The sequence below is a fragment of the Triticum aestivum genome, chromosome 2A, assembly GCF_018294505.1.
Source record: "Triticum aestivum cultivar Chinese Spring chromosome 2A, IWGSC CS RefSeq v2.1, whole genome shotgun sequence".
In the NCBI taxonomy this organism is placed as follows: Eukaryota; Viridiplantae; Streptophyta; class Magnoliopsida; order Poales; family Poaceae; genus Triticum; species Triticum aestivum.
Genome location: NC_057797.1, coordinates 13,884,316 through 13,897,981, shown reverse-complemented (window position 1 = coordinate 13,897,981; position 13,666 = coordinate 13,884,316). Strand labels below are relative to the sequence as shown.

The window sequence follows — 13,666 nt, the reverse complement described above, 5'->3', positions numbered from 1 at the left end:
GAGTCCTCGGCGGAGCAGGTATTCATCTTACTAATGGCACGAGACATTGGTTTTGTTCTATGTTCTTTTTTTCATGTTCAAATATTGTACCGATGGCCATTAAATTTATACATTTGATCATGATATCATTTATTTTGAATAAGTTTAAACTTAGGGAGGGGCACATACAACATCTTGTATACACACATTTGTAAGCTCACCTAAGCTGTAAATCCGCACTGACTAGGTACTCATAGGTTTGATGTCAGTAAGCACATGCTTTGAGGATTGAAACATCGAGGTAACTACATACATATTTAATTTTCCTCAGTAAATATGATCACCAAACTATAGACTTGCACACGAACTGGGGTGGGAGAGCACGTGAATGAGGGTTCAGTGGAACAACCCTAGATAAATAATTATCTTACATTGTGAATTATATTTTCCCACAAAGATATACCAGGCATGATTTCTTGAAAATTATTACTTTTTCATTTGTTATATTGTTCATGCATAAAAAATCACTAAGCAAAGAAGCTATGAAGCGGGGGTTGATCAGCAATGTTGACTCCTCGCTTTCTCCAGATGGCATATAAACTGCATGTACGATGCAAGATGCTTGTATGTGAGAGCCGACATAATATTCATCTCCTCCTATTGGACACCACTTTGTAGATGCTTAGATGATTTACTACCCATCCTATACACAATAAATAAACAAGTGATTTACACTCATTTATTTCTCTCAACATGTAAACATGCCACCTCAGCATGTAACCATGTTTGAGAAAAGTCCTGGCTCAACATGAAACCATGATTGTAATTATATTTTATAACTGCATAACAATTAAATGGAATAAATCATACATATTTTAAGTTTTAGTTCTTGTATTATTACTCCAAATATTCACGTTTCAATCGCATTGAAATATATTTTAACCAATTCGGGTAGCAATATGTGTTGTTAAGTTAATTTAGCGCTAGTTACATGTATAAACACCTTATAAGCATGATTTTCTAGCCAAGCACTCACCCTTTCAAAATAAACACCAATGCAACCTTGGGTGAGAAAAATGACCTGTTTATTATTCTAAACAACTTTGTAAGCACTTGCATTAGACGTGTTCTTAAGGTGCACTCCACAAGACTAATCTTATAATTGTTTCCCAACGTGCAGGAAACCAGGCAAACTGACATTACAGAAGTAGAAGGAAATCGGGAGAGGGAAGAGCTGAGCCAGATAGAGAATCTCTTTGGTGAAGTAGTCGACAACTACAAGTTGGATCAAATGGCAAGTTACATGGGCAAATCCAAGACACGGGATGACCGAGTACGAGAAGCCTGCATCCTGGTAACGGAGGACGGCAAGGATGCCAGGGCGTCTAGGTATGTGGAGGGTCTCAAGACTATGCATGGCGATGGCGATGGTCAGTCCACGATGTGCCTTGTGTATAACGCGACCGGCAGCACCCTCCACCACGTCCTCCAGCACGACTGGTCTGGTCATATTGGCAGGGCTCCCTATCCTGCCTTGACCGGCAACGGCCAGTGGGCTGCCTTTCATCACGTTGCCCAGCCCGGCGAGCCAGATTCGCTGGCGGCGGTCCTCTACCGAGGGAAGAACAAAGATGGCCACGACCATGATTACTTGCTTGCGTGGCATACACCGTCGAGATGGTATGAGTGCAACAAGGTACGTGCATCCTATGTCCTAACCAGTGCTGGTTGTTCCAACTCAACTGATCTTGACAACCTAATAACATGCGTATGTATAGTGCTTCACATGTTACTGATATGCATGCATACACAGGCGTATTGCGACATCGGTGGTGTCGACTACTTCAAAAATCGTTGGGCTGATATACACAGCAAACTGAGCAAATCCGATTACTCTTCGGACGCCATATACGGTGGGTGTTATATTGAAGCAAAAATTGGAGGGGGCAATAGTCCTAAGTTTACTGCAAGAATCACCTCCGTGGACGGACATCGCCAGCATTGGCAACCAGTTACGTTTGTCCAAGCTGCAGAAGTCGTTGGGGAACTGACGGATGATGGTATTATGTCACTCTAATAATTCCAACATAAAGAAATAGCCCACTCGGTACTTTATGACTTTACTGTTGTCATTATGTTTTTTTTTCTTTATTTAAGTTAGACTGTTGGTATTGTACTATTGTCTATGTGCATCTTGAGACCACGTTTCACTACTCATGCTTTCTATTTTCTTGATGCTACATTTTGAGTTAATAAAACCGTCATTTTTTGAAGAAGATAAAATGATCGCACGGATGTGGAAGTGCGTACATGTTATGGATATTAATGTAATTCATCTGATCCAAGCAAGGAACTGCATGCAAATCTTCATCTCACTGATGTGCACAGGAAGCAGTGCTGAAATACAATGATGTTGGGGAACTGTGTCCGCCATTAGCAACGAATAAGACCTCCCAAGTGTCGGGGGGTTGTCGGCCTCGGCCCCTGTGTGTTCAATTACTTCTTGCCACCGCCCATCTCCAGGAGCGAAGAGAGGAGCGAAGAGAGGCTCATCCTCGGCGCGACGAGCCGTCCATCGGCAAGGCCATGTCCTTGAGGAGCACCAGGAGCACGACACCTCCCATTCCCGTGCCCGGCGACGTCAGTGGCGGCGAGGACACTAGCAGCGGTGGGGAGCACAAGTAGCAAGATGGTGGCAGACGGCGAGGAGAGTAAGTGCGGCGGCGATCATGAGCACGAGCACACATAATTAAAACGTTCCATAAACGTTGTTGTTATATGCGAGATGTTACAGTGTCACGTTAGCCATGTTGGAAAAGTCAACAAGACCGTCCTACACCGTTGATTGGTGGTTTATGCAAAAAGATTATTGTACATGAAGCTTTTGCCAAAATTTTGAAAAAGAAATTCCCCCAAACCTTAGCCCTCAACGTGGTTGCTTTGGTTGCTTCGTACAAGTAACACCTGGTCCTTTTTGTATACAACAAACTGCTTTATTCTCATAAGAACGATATAACTGCAGTTTTACATAACAGGCTTTGCAAGACAGAAAAATAATAACCCAGTCCTGCACTGACGACTTGACGTTGACGAGAACCCGCACGAAGAAGAGTATTGCTGCAGCAAGGAACCAACTGTGTCGCCATGAGGACTCCGCCAAGGGAATCCTCGAGGCTTCCTAAGATGCTTGAGCCACCCGGGATGTCCGGGATCTAAGACCGATGAACACCTGTTGGCCGTGATGGCAAATTCCTTAGATCAACCAGATCTATATTCGCGAAGAAAGAAAACATCGTCCGCAAGAGTGGGAAGGAAGAAGAGCGTTAACCATCTTGCAAAGGAGCCACACACCACCTACCAAGATCTGAAGAGAGTTGATAGATTCGAGGACACAGACTCTTACATGCCCTTCACCAGCGCCGAATCAGACGTCATCGAGACAGGGAAATACCTTATTCCCATAAAACATCTTGTTGTAGCATTCGGAGCAGCAGCCCAAAAGATGTTTGGTCGGCCGCAAGGAGAAGGCTGACGCAAAATACAGGCCCAATCTCATGAAGTGGAAAAAAAACTGAGCGGCTAAGGGCAACTCCAAGGGCGCGTCTATGCCTCGCTTGATTTTTTTTTTGACGGATACGTAGCAGTCCCCTACACTGTTCCTGTTTGCGCTGGCCCACTATGCTACCGTGGTAATCTTTTCATGTGTTTATAAAATGATGATAGTACATTAAAATATCTTTTTTTGCGATCAAATCAGAGAGCTTTATTCAACAAAAGAGTTCCTTGGACAATCAGCCAGCAGGCTTGAAACCAGGAAGCTCGGGGTTTTGTCGAGCCAACTTTCGGTCACATTCAGAGTGCAAGCACGCTTAGCACAAAGGTGTGCAGGTAAGTTTGCCGACCGATCTACATGCTGAATCACAAATAAAGGAAAATTAAAGGCTAGCTCTCCTATTTCTTCTAAGATAGGTGCCACAATCGATCGAGAATTATGGCGAGTGTTACAGAGTGTCACCAACTCCAGACAGTCCACTTCCATTATCACATGCGATAGCCCTCGAAGTGCAGCAAAGCGGGCTCCTTCTCGCATAGCCAAAGCTTCAACAATTAGTGGGTCAGAAATGCCCACAAATGGTTTGCACCAGGCCCCCTATAATGCATCGGAGGAACGAGCAACACCACCTGCACCGCCCATACCATCTGCAAGATTCAGTGCCCCATCAGTAGTGATCTTGATCACGCCTTGTTCTGGTGGTCTCCACCCATGGCCGGGAAGAACTGTGGGTGTGTTGCGTGGCATCTCAAGTAGGGCTAGGGCTTCCTTAGTGGCTCGAAGAGCTGCTGTCGGGTCCCTACCTTCTTCTCCATGTTTAATACGGTTGCGAGAATGCCAAATCGTCCACATGATTGTGATGATCTTTGGTCGGTCATCCTCAGAAAACCGAGTATCACACAAAATATCCCGAGACCAAGAGTCCGAATGTAGTGGAGGTAATCTGATGCCAAACCAAGCAAACGCTTCGTTCCAGAAGCGTTGTACATGAGTACAGTGGATAAGAGCATGCATGAGATCTTCCACCTTGGCCAAGCAAACATTGCATCTGTCGATGACTGCAATATGGCGGTGTTTAAGTGTGCACTCATCCGGTAGGATCCGTCGAACTACACGCCACCAAAACACACGAACTTTTGGGATAACTTTGAGTTTCCATAGAGCACTCCACAGTTGTGATTCATCTCTTGAAGCTCCGGTATCCGCCCCTTCTCCTAGAGCAAGACGCTCGTTCTGAGTCATTAGAGCACGGTACGCTGATTTAACTGTGTAGTTACCTGAAGCCTCAAAGGCCTAAGCAAAGAAATCCTCACCACCCCCACGCCTGATTGGTATGTTGAGGATCGTATCTGCATCAGGGGCAATGAAGTTTGATCTAACTAGCTCCTGTCGCCAGGACCAGTTATCCGGATCAATGAGGTCTGACACGATGTGGACTGTAGCAGACGCCGGTTTCATCATGGGGGACATAGTAATTGTGCTTGGGATCCACTTATTTGTCCACGCATCAATGGAGGATCCATCTCCCACTCTTTTGATCAACCCCGCCTTCAGAGCTTCCCTGCCCGCTATTATATATCGCCCTCCAAGTTGCAGAAGCAGACTTGGGGACTGTTGCATGCATAAAATCCGTGTCAGGAAAGTAGCGGCCTTTTAAAACCCTTGCACAGAGAGAGCTCGGATTGGTTAGGAATCTCCATCCGTGCTTTCCAAGTAGCGCAAGGTTAAACTGACGAGGGTCTCGAAAACCCATACCTCCTTTGCACTTCGGTGTAGCTAGATTCTTCCACGACACCCAATGCATACCATTCTTGTCAAGAGAGCTACTCCAGAAAAAAAATTCCATTGGAGAAGTAAGACTCTTGCAGACTTTTTTAGTGAGCAAAAAAGTACTCATCGAGTAAGTTGGAATGGCTTGAACCACCGACTTTAGCAAGGTTTCCCGCCCGGCACAAGCCAGCAGCTTTTCTGACCATCCCTGCATCTTGCTCCGTGCCCTCTCCTCGATGTGATCGAAAGTGCCACTATTAATACAACCAACAGCAGTTGGGGGCCCCAGATATCGCTCGCTGAACGCCTCCACAGGAATGTTCAGGACTGCTTTCAGTTGCTGTCTCAAGTGTGCTGGTGTGTTGGAGCTAAAATAGATAGAACTTTTGTCGCGATTGACACACTGTCTAGAAGCATCACTATAAATTCTGAGGATCTCATTCAGTCGAATAGCAATTTGATTAGTTGCACTGATGAAAATCAAACTATCATCTGCAAACAGTAAATGTGACACCTGATACGTCTCCAACATATCTATAATTTTTTATTGCTCCATGCTATATTATCTACTGTTTTGGGCAATATTGGGCTTTATTATCCACTTTTATATTATTTTTAGGACTAAGCTATTAACCGAAGGCCCAGCACAGATTTGCTGTTTTTTGCCTATTTCAGTGTTTCGAAGAAAAGGAATATCAAACGGAGTCGAAACGGAACGAAATCAACTGGAGAAGTTATTTTTGGAAGGAAAGCTACCAGATGGACTTGGACCCCACGTTAGGAAAGAAGGAAGGTGCTCACGAGGGTGGGGGAGCCCCCCCTAGGGCGCGACCCCCTGCCTCGTGGGGCCCCCGAAGCTCCACCGACGTACTTCCTGCACCCATATATACTCACGTACCCTAAAACTTCCAGAATGGAGATTAGATCTGGAGTTCCGCCGCCGCAAGCCTCTGAAGCCACCAAAAACCAATCGGGACCCTGTTCTGGCACCCTGCCGGAGGGGGGAGCCCTCACCGGTGGCCATCTTCATCATCCCGGCGCTCTCCATGACGAGGAGGGAGTAGTTCACCCTCGGGGCTGAGGGTATGTACCAGTAGCTATGTGTTTGATCTCTCTCTCCCGTGTTCTTGATTTGGCACGATCTTGATGTATCGCGAGCTTTGCTATTATAGTTGGATCTTATGTTTCTTCTCCCTCTCTTCTCTCTTGTAATGGATTGAGTTTTCCCCTTGAAGTAATCTTATCGGATTGAGTCTTTAAAGATTTGAGAACACTTGATGTATGTCTTGCCTTGCGTATCTGTGGTGACAATGGGATATCACGTGATTCACTTGATGTATGCTTTGGTGATCAACTTGCGGGTTCCGCCCATGAACCTATGCATAGGGGTTGGCCCATGTTTTCGTCGTGATTCTCCGGTAGAAACTTTGGGGCATTCTTTGAGGTTCTGTGTGTTGGTTGAATAGATGAATCTGAGATTGTGTGATGCTTATCGTATAATCATACCCACGGATACTTGAGGTGACATTGGAGTATCTAGGTGACATTAGGGTTTTGGTTGATTTGTGTCTTAAGGTGTTATTCTAGTACGAACTCTAGGGCTGTTTGTGACACTTATAGGAATAGCCCAACGGATTGATTGGAAAGAATAACTTTGAGGTGGTTTCGTACCCTACCATAATCTCTTCGTTTGTTCTCCGCTATTAGTGACTTTGGAGTGACTCTTTGTTGCATGTTGAGGGATAGTTATATGATCCAATTATGTTATTATTGTTGAGAGAACTTGCACTAGTGAAAGTATGAACCCTAGGCCTTGTTTCCTAGCATTGCAATACCGTTTACGCTCACTTTTATCATTAGTTACCTTGCTGTTTTTATATTTTCAGATTACAAAAACCTATATCTACCATCCATATTGCACTTGTAACACCATCTCTTCGCCGAACTAGTGCACCTATACAATTTACCATTGTATTGGGTGTGTTGGGGACACAAGAGACTCTTTGTTATTTGGTTGCAGGGTTGTTTGAGAGAGACCATCTTCATCCTACGCCTCCCATGAATTGATAAATCTTAGGTCATCCACTTGAGGGAAATTTGCTACTGTCCTACAAACCTCTGCACTTGGAGGCCCAACAACGTCTACAAGAAGAAGGTTGTGTAGTAGGCATCAAGCTCTTTTCTGGCACCGTTGCCGGGGAGGCTAGGTAAGCGGCACTCACACCCCGTCAACTAAGCTCTTTTCTGGCGCCGTTGCCGGTTAGGTGAGTGCTTGAAGGTATATCTTTATATCTTGCAATCGAATCTTTTTGTTTCTTGTTTTAGCACTAGTTTAGATTATAAAAGAAAATTACAAAAAAATGGAATTGAGTTTGTCTCATACGCTTCATCTTTTTAATATCTTTCGTGAGTATGATGGAAAGGAAAATTGTGCCAAAGTGTTAGAAGAAGAATGCATTAAAATATTTGGCACTAAATATTTGAATGATGAGCATGATTGCAATGTTGTTAGTATGAATTCCTTGAATATCCATGATGCTAATGATATGCAAAGCCACAAGCTTGGGGATGCTATGTTTGACGAAGATGATATTTTTTGTCCCCCAAGTTTTGATGAGCAAATTTATTATAATGAAAGCATGCCTCCTATCTATGATGAATATTGTGATGGCACGTATGCTATAAAGAATAATGATAACCATGAAACTTGTCATCTTGATCTTAATTTTCAATCACATGATAGTTATTTTGTTGAGTTTGCTCCCACCACTACAAGAATCAGCTACGTCGTCCGCCACGGCAGACGGCAAAGGCATGAACGGCGGACGGCAAAAGGCTCCGGCAACGTAGGTTACGGTAAACAGATACTTTGCCGTCTGCCACTGATGGCAAAGTCTTTGCCATCCGCCGCAGACGGCAAAGAGAGAGCGGCAGACGGCAAACACGGCGGACGGCAATAGTTGCGCCGTCAGTCCGTTAAGTGGCTAACGGAAGGCCTTTGACGTCTGCCGCTGACGGCAAAATTTCTAGGGTCTTTGCCGTCCGCCATATGATGTCATCTACACGTCACTACGTGGCAGGTTCTTTGACGTCTGCCACTGATGGCAAAGTCTTTGCCGTCCGCCATATGATGTCATCTACACGTCACTACGTGGCAGGTTCTTTGCCGTCTGCCACTGACGGCAACGTCTTTGCCGTCTGCCACTGTAGGCAAACTGACCAAATGGGTCAGCTCTCAGGAAGCACAGGTGGACGCCACATGGCTTCTTTGCCGTCCGCGGCAGACGACAAAGAGCCCGTTGCCGTCTGTGGCAGACGGCAAAGAGCCTGCATATTTGCTCTTTTTTCTGTTTTTTCGTATACCCAACCATTTTCACAGCAAATAGATGATACATATATATTTTTCACATGGCAAGTTCACAGCAAACATATGAGATATCCAACACATATAATTTCATCATACATGCATAGTTCCATCAACCATACATAGCAAGTTCGACATACATGCATCCAACCATACATATTACAATAGTGTCATCCTACCATACATGCATAGTTCATAGATACAAAGGAAACATAGTTCATCCAAACAAGCACTCCATCTATGCAAGCTTTCGTGAAGTGAATGAATTCTGCAAAATGGGAAATAAGAAAGTTAGAAGAAGAAAATGAAGAAGAAGAAGAAGAAAATGAAGAAGAAGAAGAATATATATGACATTTATGAGCTAATTTAGGTGAAATTGATCATTTGTGAGCTAACTTAGGTGAAATGGATCGTTTATGAGCTAACCTAGGTGCAATGGATCTCTTATGAGCAAACTTAGGTAAAATGCATCATTTTAGAGGTAACCTAGGTAAGATGGATCATTTTGGAGCTAACCTAGGTAAAATGGGTCATTTTAGAGCTAACTTCGGTAGAATGGATCATTTATGAGCTAAGTAAGGTTAAATGAATCATTTTAGAACTAACTTAGGTAAAATAGATCGTTTATGAGCTAACTTAGGTAAAATGGATCGTTTTTTAGCTAACTAAGGTGAAATGAATCGTTTTTGAGCTAACTAAGGTGAAGGGCATCATTTTTGAGCTAACTAAGGTGAAATGGATCGTTTTTTAGCTAACTAGGTGAAATGAATCGTTTTTGAGCTAACTAAGGTAAAATGGATCGTTTTTGAGCTAACTTAGGTGAAATGGATCGTTTTTGAGCAAACTTAGGTGAAATGGATCATTTAAGAGCTAATTTAGGTGAAATGGATCGTTTTTGAGCTAACTAAGGTGAAATGGATCGTTTTTGAGCAAACTTAGGTGAAATGGATCATTTAAGAGCTAATTTAGGTCAAATGGATCGTTTTTGAGCAAACTTAGGTGAAATGGATCATTTAAGAGCTAATTAAGTCATTTTGGAGGAGAAGAAGCTAAGTCTACGTCATTATGGTAAGCATTGGAGGAAATAAAGCTAAGTCTAGGTCTTTATGCATGTGTTAAGCAAAACACTAGATAAACTTACCAAGATCCAAGAGGTGTACGAGCGGGGTGGCTCGTGTCGGTAGCCGGAGAAGGATTGTGCGATGCTTGTCTGGAGTTATGCTGCACCAAAGATCATTTCCAATGTCTTGTTAGCATGATGACACTCAAATGATAAGACTAGCAAGTAATGTCCATTCAAATAAAACTCATCGTGGTCCCAGGAGCAATCACTGGCATTGGCGGAGCGGTCTGACCTGTCTTCTCGCACACAGACTGCACATTTGGTTTTGACGTCTCAGTCATACTAGTTAGTAATGAGACAAACACTACATGAATGTTTTGGCTAATCTGCAGAAGAAACTTACCACAAGGAGCTCGTACATGGCCCTTGCCTGCATGTCATTCCGTGCCCTCTCCTCCTCCAGCATCTTTGTCGTCCTCTCCTCCAACTCCCGCTACCTCTCCGCCGCCTCCGCCAGAAGTTTCTCCGTTCTATCTCTCTCACTCTGTATAGCAGCCTGCAATACCACTCACATGACCATTTGTAATCATTGATGGAAGCGCACACAATGTAATGGAGAAAGATAACTGAGTACGTATCACTAACCTTGATGGCGAGTTGCACTGGCCGTTCACGAGGCCTTATCTCAGGAGCGGAGCTCGACTGGCGCGCCTTGATCTCCGGGAGAGTGCTAGGACAACGGATAAGTCCATCTCCAATGGCTATGGAGCCATGGTACCTCCCACCACCAGATATCATCAACAACTCTGGATCAATGGGACCCTGGCTCGGGTTAAAGTCCTCCCCTTTCCTCGCCTTCCCCTCATCTCTATATCTCACGAGCTTGTTGTGGGAGGAGACGTTGGTGAAGTTGTTTGCATCATCGAGGTCAGGCTGAGAGAAAGCCTTGACTTTCTTGAAAGAGGCAGTGTGGGCCATGGCATACAGGTCATACACCTCTGGCACCTTATCCGCCTTATTGTAGCGTGCCTGAAAGAGAGAAACAATGAAAATTAGTAATTAAAGGGCTCAAGCTAGCATGATGAATGAATTGCATGAATCATGAAGCAAACCACATACCTAGTTGCGCCCGAACTGATATAAGTTGGAGCTGCCTTGATGGTGTGGCACACCTTCCATTTGGGCACGTTTGTCCTTGGCCTCCTTGTGGAGGGCTAGCCATTGTTGTGAGCACCACTCATCGACCAACACCTCCCAACAATCCATCCGATCCGCACACCATCTCGGAGGCGCCTAAGTTAGCAAATAGAAACTTGAGCGCTACGGCTAAGAATTACTAAGTGAAGGAACTTAAGTAGAGAAGGCCTTAAGAATTACCTTCATGTACTGCTCCTTACTCAGGAACTTATCGCGGCACGCCGGCTTGGTCTTCTTGATACACGCGTGCAGATCCCGGAGGTCTTTGAAGTAAGGCAGATCCCGTAAGCATGTTTTGTGAGTCCACGCGTGCTTAGTATTATACCCCTTGAAGTACCCTGGACGTTGTGGATCTGGCTCGAGAGCGTTTAACTGATCCAGGGTCTGTTGGCCTGTCAATGCAGGTGGTGTAGAGTTTTTGACAACTCTACCCCTGATGAAGTTCTTCTTGTCTTTCCTGAACTTATGGCGAGGATCCAGGAACTGTCTATGCATGTCGAAGCAAGAATACTTGCGACCGGCCTGAAGCCAACGAAACTCAAGAGCTCCCTTGCATGTGTGGCACGGGAACCTTCCATGCACACACCAGCCAATGAATAGTGCATACGCCGGCAAGTCATGCGTCGAGTACATGTACCAGACACGCATTATGAAGTTCCGTTTGCTAAAGGCGTCGTATGTCTTGAACCCATTATCCCAGGCTTCTTGCAATTCGTCCTTAAGCGGCTGCATGTACACATTCATATTTTTGCCCGGATAGTTGGGTCCTGGAATTATCAACGTCAGGAAAATGTTCTTTCTTTGCATAATCTGTCCGGGGGGAGATTGAGTGGAAAGACAAATACGGGCCAACAACTATATTGGGTTGCCGTCATACCAAACACACTGAACCCATCCGTGCTGATGCCGACTCGAGGATGCCTCGGATCCGCCGCTTTGTCAGCATGTAATTCATCAAACTTTTTCCACGCAACACCATCCGATGTGTGTACCATCATCAGATTCCCATCTGCATCTAGTTCGATTCTTTTGCCTGTTTTGTGCCATGTCATCTGTCTGGCCGTCTCTTCGACCATGAAAAGACGTTGAAGTCTTGGTACGATTGGCATATACCGAAGAACACTAACGGGGATTTTGGTTTGTGTCTTCTCACCCATACCGTTGTCTACCACAATATACCTGGAAGACTTGCAAATGGGACAATAGTTCAAGTCCGCATAGTCAAGCCTAAATAAGGTACATCCTTTCTCACAGGCATGTATCTTCTCATAGGGCATCTTCAGTGCACGGAGGATTTTGTCCGACTGGTACAGGTTTGCAGGCATTACATGGCCTTTGGGTAGAAAGCGTCCAAATACTGTCATAATTGCGTCATAGCATTCTCTGCCCAAGTTGAACTGAGCCTTCAGAGCCATTACTTGTGAGATGGCATCCAACTGACAAAGCTCAGTGTGCTCGTGGAGCGGACGTTTCGAAGACTCCAACATTTCATTGAAGGCCTTTGCAGATTCCTCCATCTCCTCGTCCGAATCCCAAGCATCATCATAGTCATGCACCATGTTTTCCATCCCGGTACCATGCTCGCCGGTGCGACGACGATCCACCTCAGCTCGGTCATGTTGGGCAGACTCACCATGAAATGTCCACACCGTATAATCGGGCGTAAAACCACTCTTCTGCAGGTGTTTGCCCATTTCAGCCTCTGTCTTCTTTTCCCAATTGCCGCACCGGAAACAGGGGCACCAGGTTTTCTTTTGGCCATTTGCAAATGCGGCTTGCACAAACCCCTTAGTTTTTGTGAACCATTCAGCGCTCCATTTGTTCTGACCAGTGTGACCAGTATACATCCAAGCACGGTCACTCATCTTGACTTTCAGAGCTACTGGACACACAACAATTATATATGTAATTCACCATGTATATATTCATCAGTTGATCTACTTTGTCAATTTTATTACGTCCATGCAACCTACACTCTAATAGGTAATGATAGGTCCTAATCCCACCCGTGTATGTGTAGATTGGGTTCATTTTCCCATGCTATGCTCCGGATCCGACGCAAAATTTCGGCAGCACCTCCCCGCTGTTCTCCTGATACACGTCTCTGCAATAAACAGAGAGGATGTGTACCCGGAGAACAACAGGGGAGGCACTGACGAAATATATGCGTCGGATCCGGAGCAAAGCATATGGGAAAACGAACCCAATCTACACATACTCGGGCTGTCCATGGATAGCGTTGGACAATTCGAAAGAATCAAGGTTATAAATATGCAAATGCATGCATATTTATAACTATGACGCTTTCGAACGGGAGACACATATTGGTTACGCATACTGATGATCCAAGACACATATATAGCTAGCTATCAAGTTTCATCGGAATAGATCAAATAATTAATGGGGGAGGAGGACTTGTCATTTGTGCTCACCCACGAACGAAGGGGCAGAGCTCGTCAAACGCACGGCGAGGTCGTCGAACACCAAACCTCGCAGCGATGAAACAACTGCACATTTAAAACTACACGATCAACACAATTATATATGATGTTTTTCATAACTAAATCGAAAAATATATGACCTAACTAATAATTCACAAATATATGACCCCGTCGGCCTCTGGAAGGCCAAAGAACACCTTAATTTTCGGGAGGTGTCGGTGGTCGGGGTGCCCTGTCGGTGTCTGGGTGCCGTGTCGGGGTCGGGGTCTCGGGGTCGGGGTGTTGGATCGGGGTGCCGG

The 13,666-nt window shown here is 44.9% G+C and overlaps 1 protein-coding gene across 1 annotated transcript in view; it reads left to right on the top strand.

The window, feature by feature from the left end:
• LOC123191328 (cysteine-rich receptor-like protein kinase 42) overlaps positions 1-2,056 on the top strand; it is a 13,856-nt gene extending 11,800 nt beyond the window's left edge. The window contains exons 7-8 of the mRNA XM_044604113.1: positions 1,160-1,675; positions 1,793-2,056. Coding sequence (XP_044460048.1) covers positions 1,160-1,675; positions 1,793-2,056 — 780 coding nt within the window. The remainder of the gene's footprint in view (positions 1-1,159; positions 1,676-1,792) is intronic.
• Positions 2,057-13,666: the final 11,610 nt, after the last annotated feature.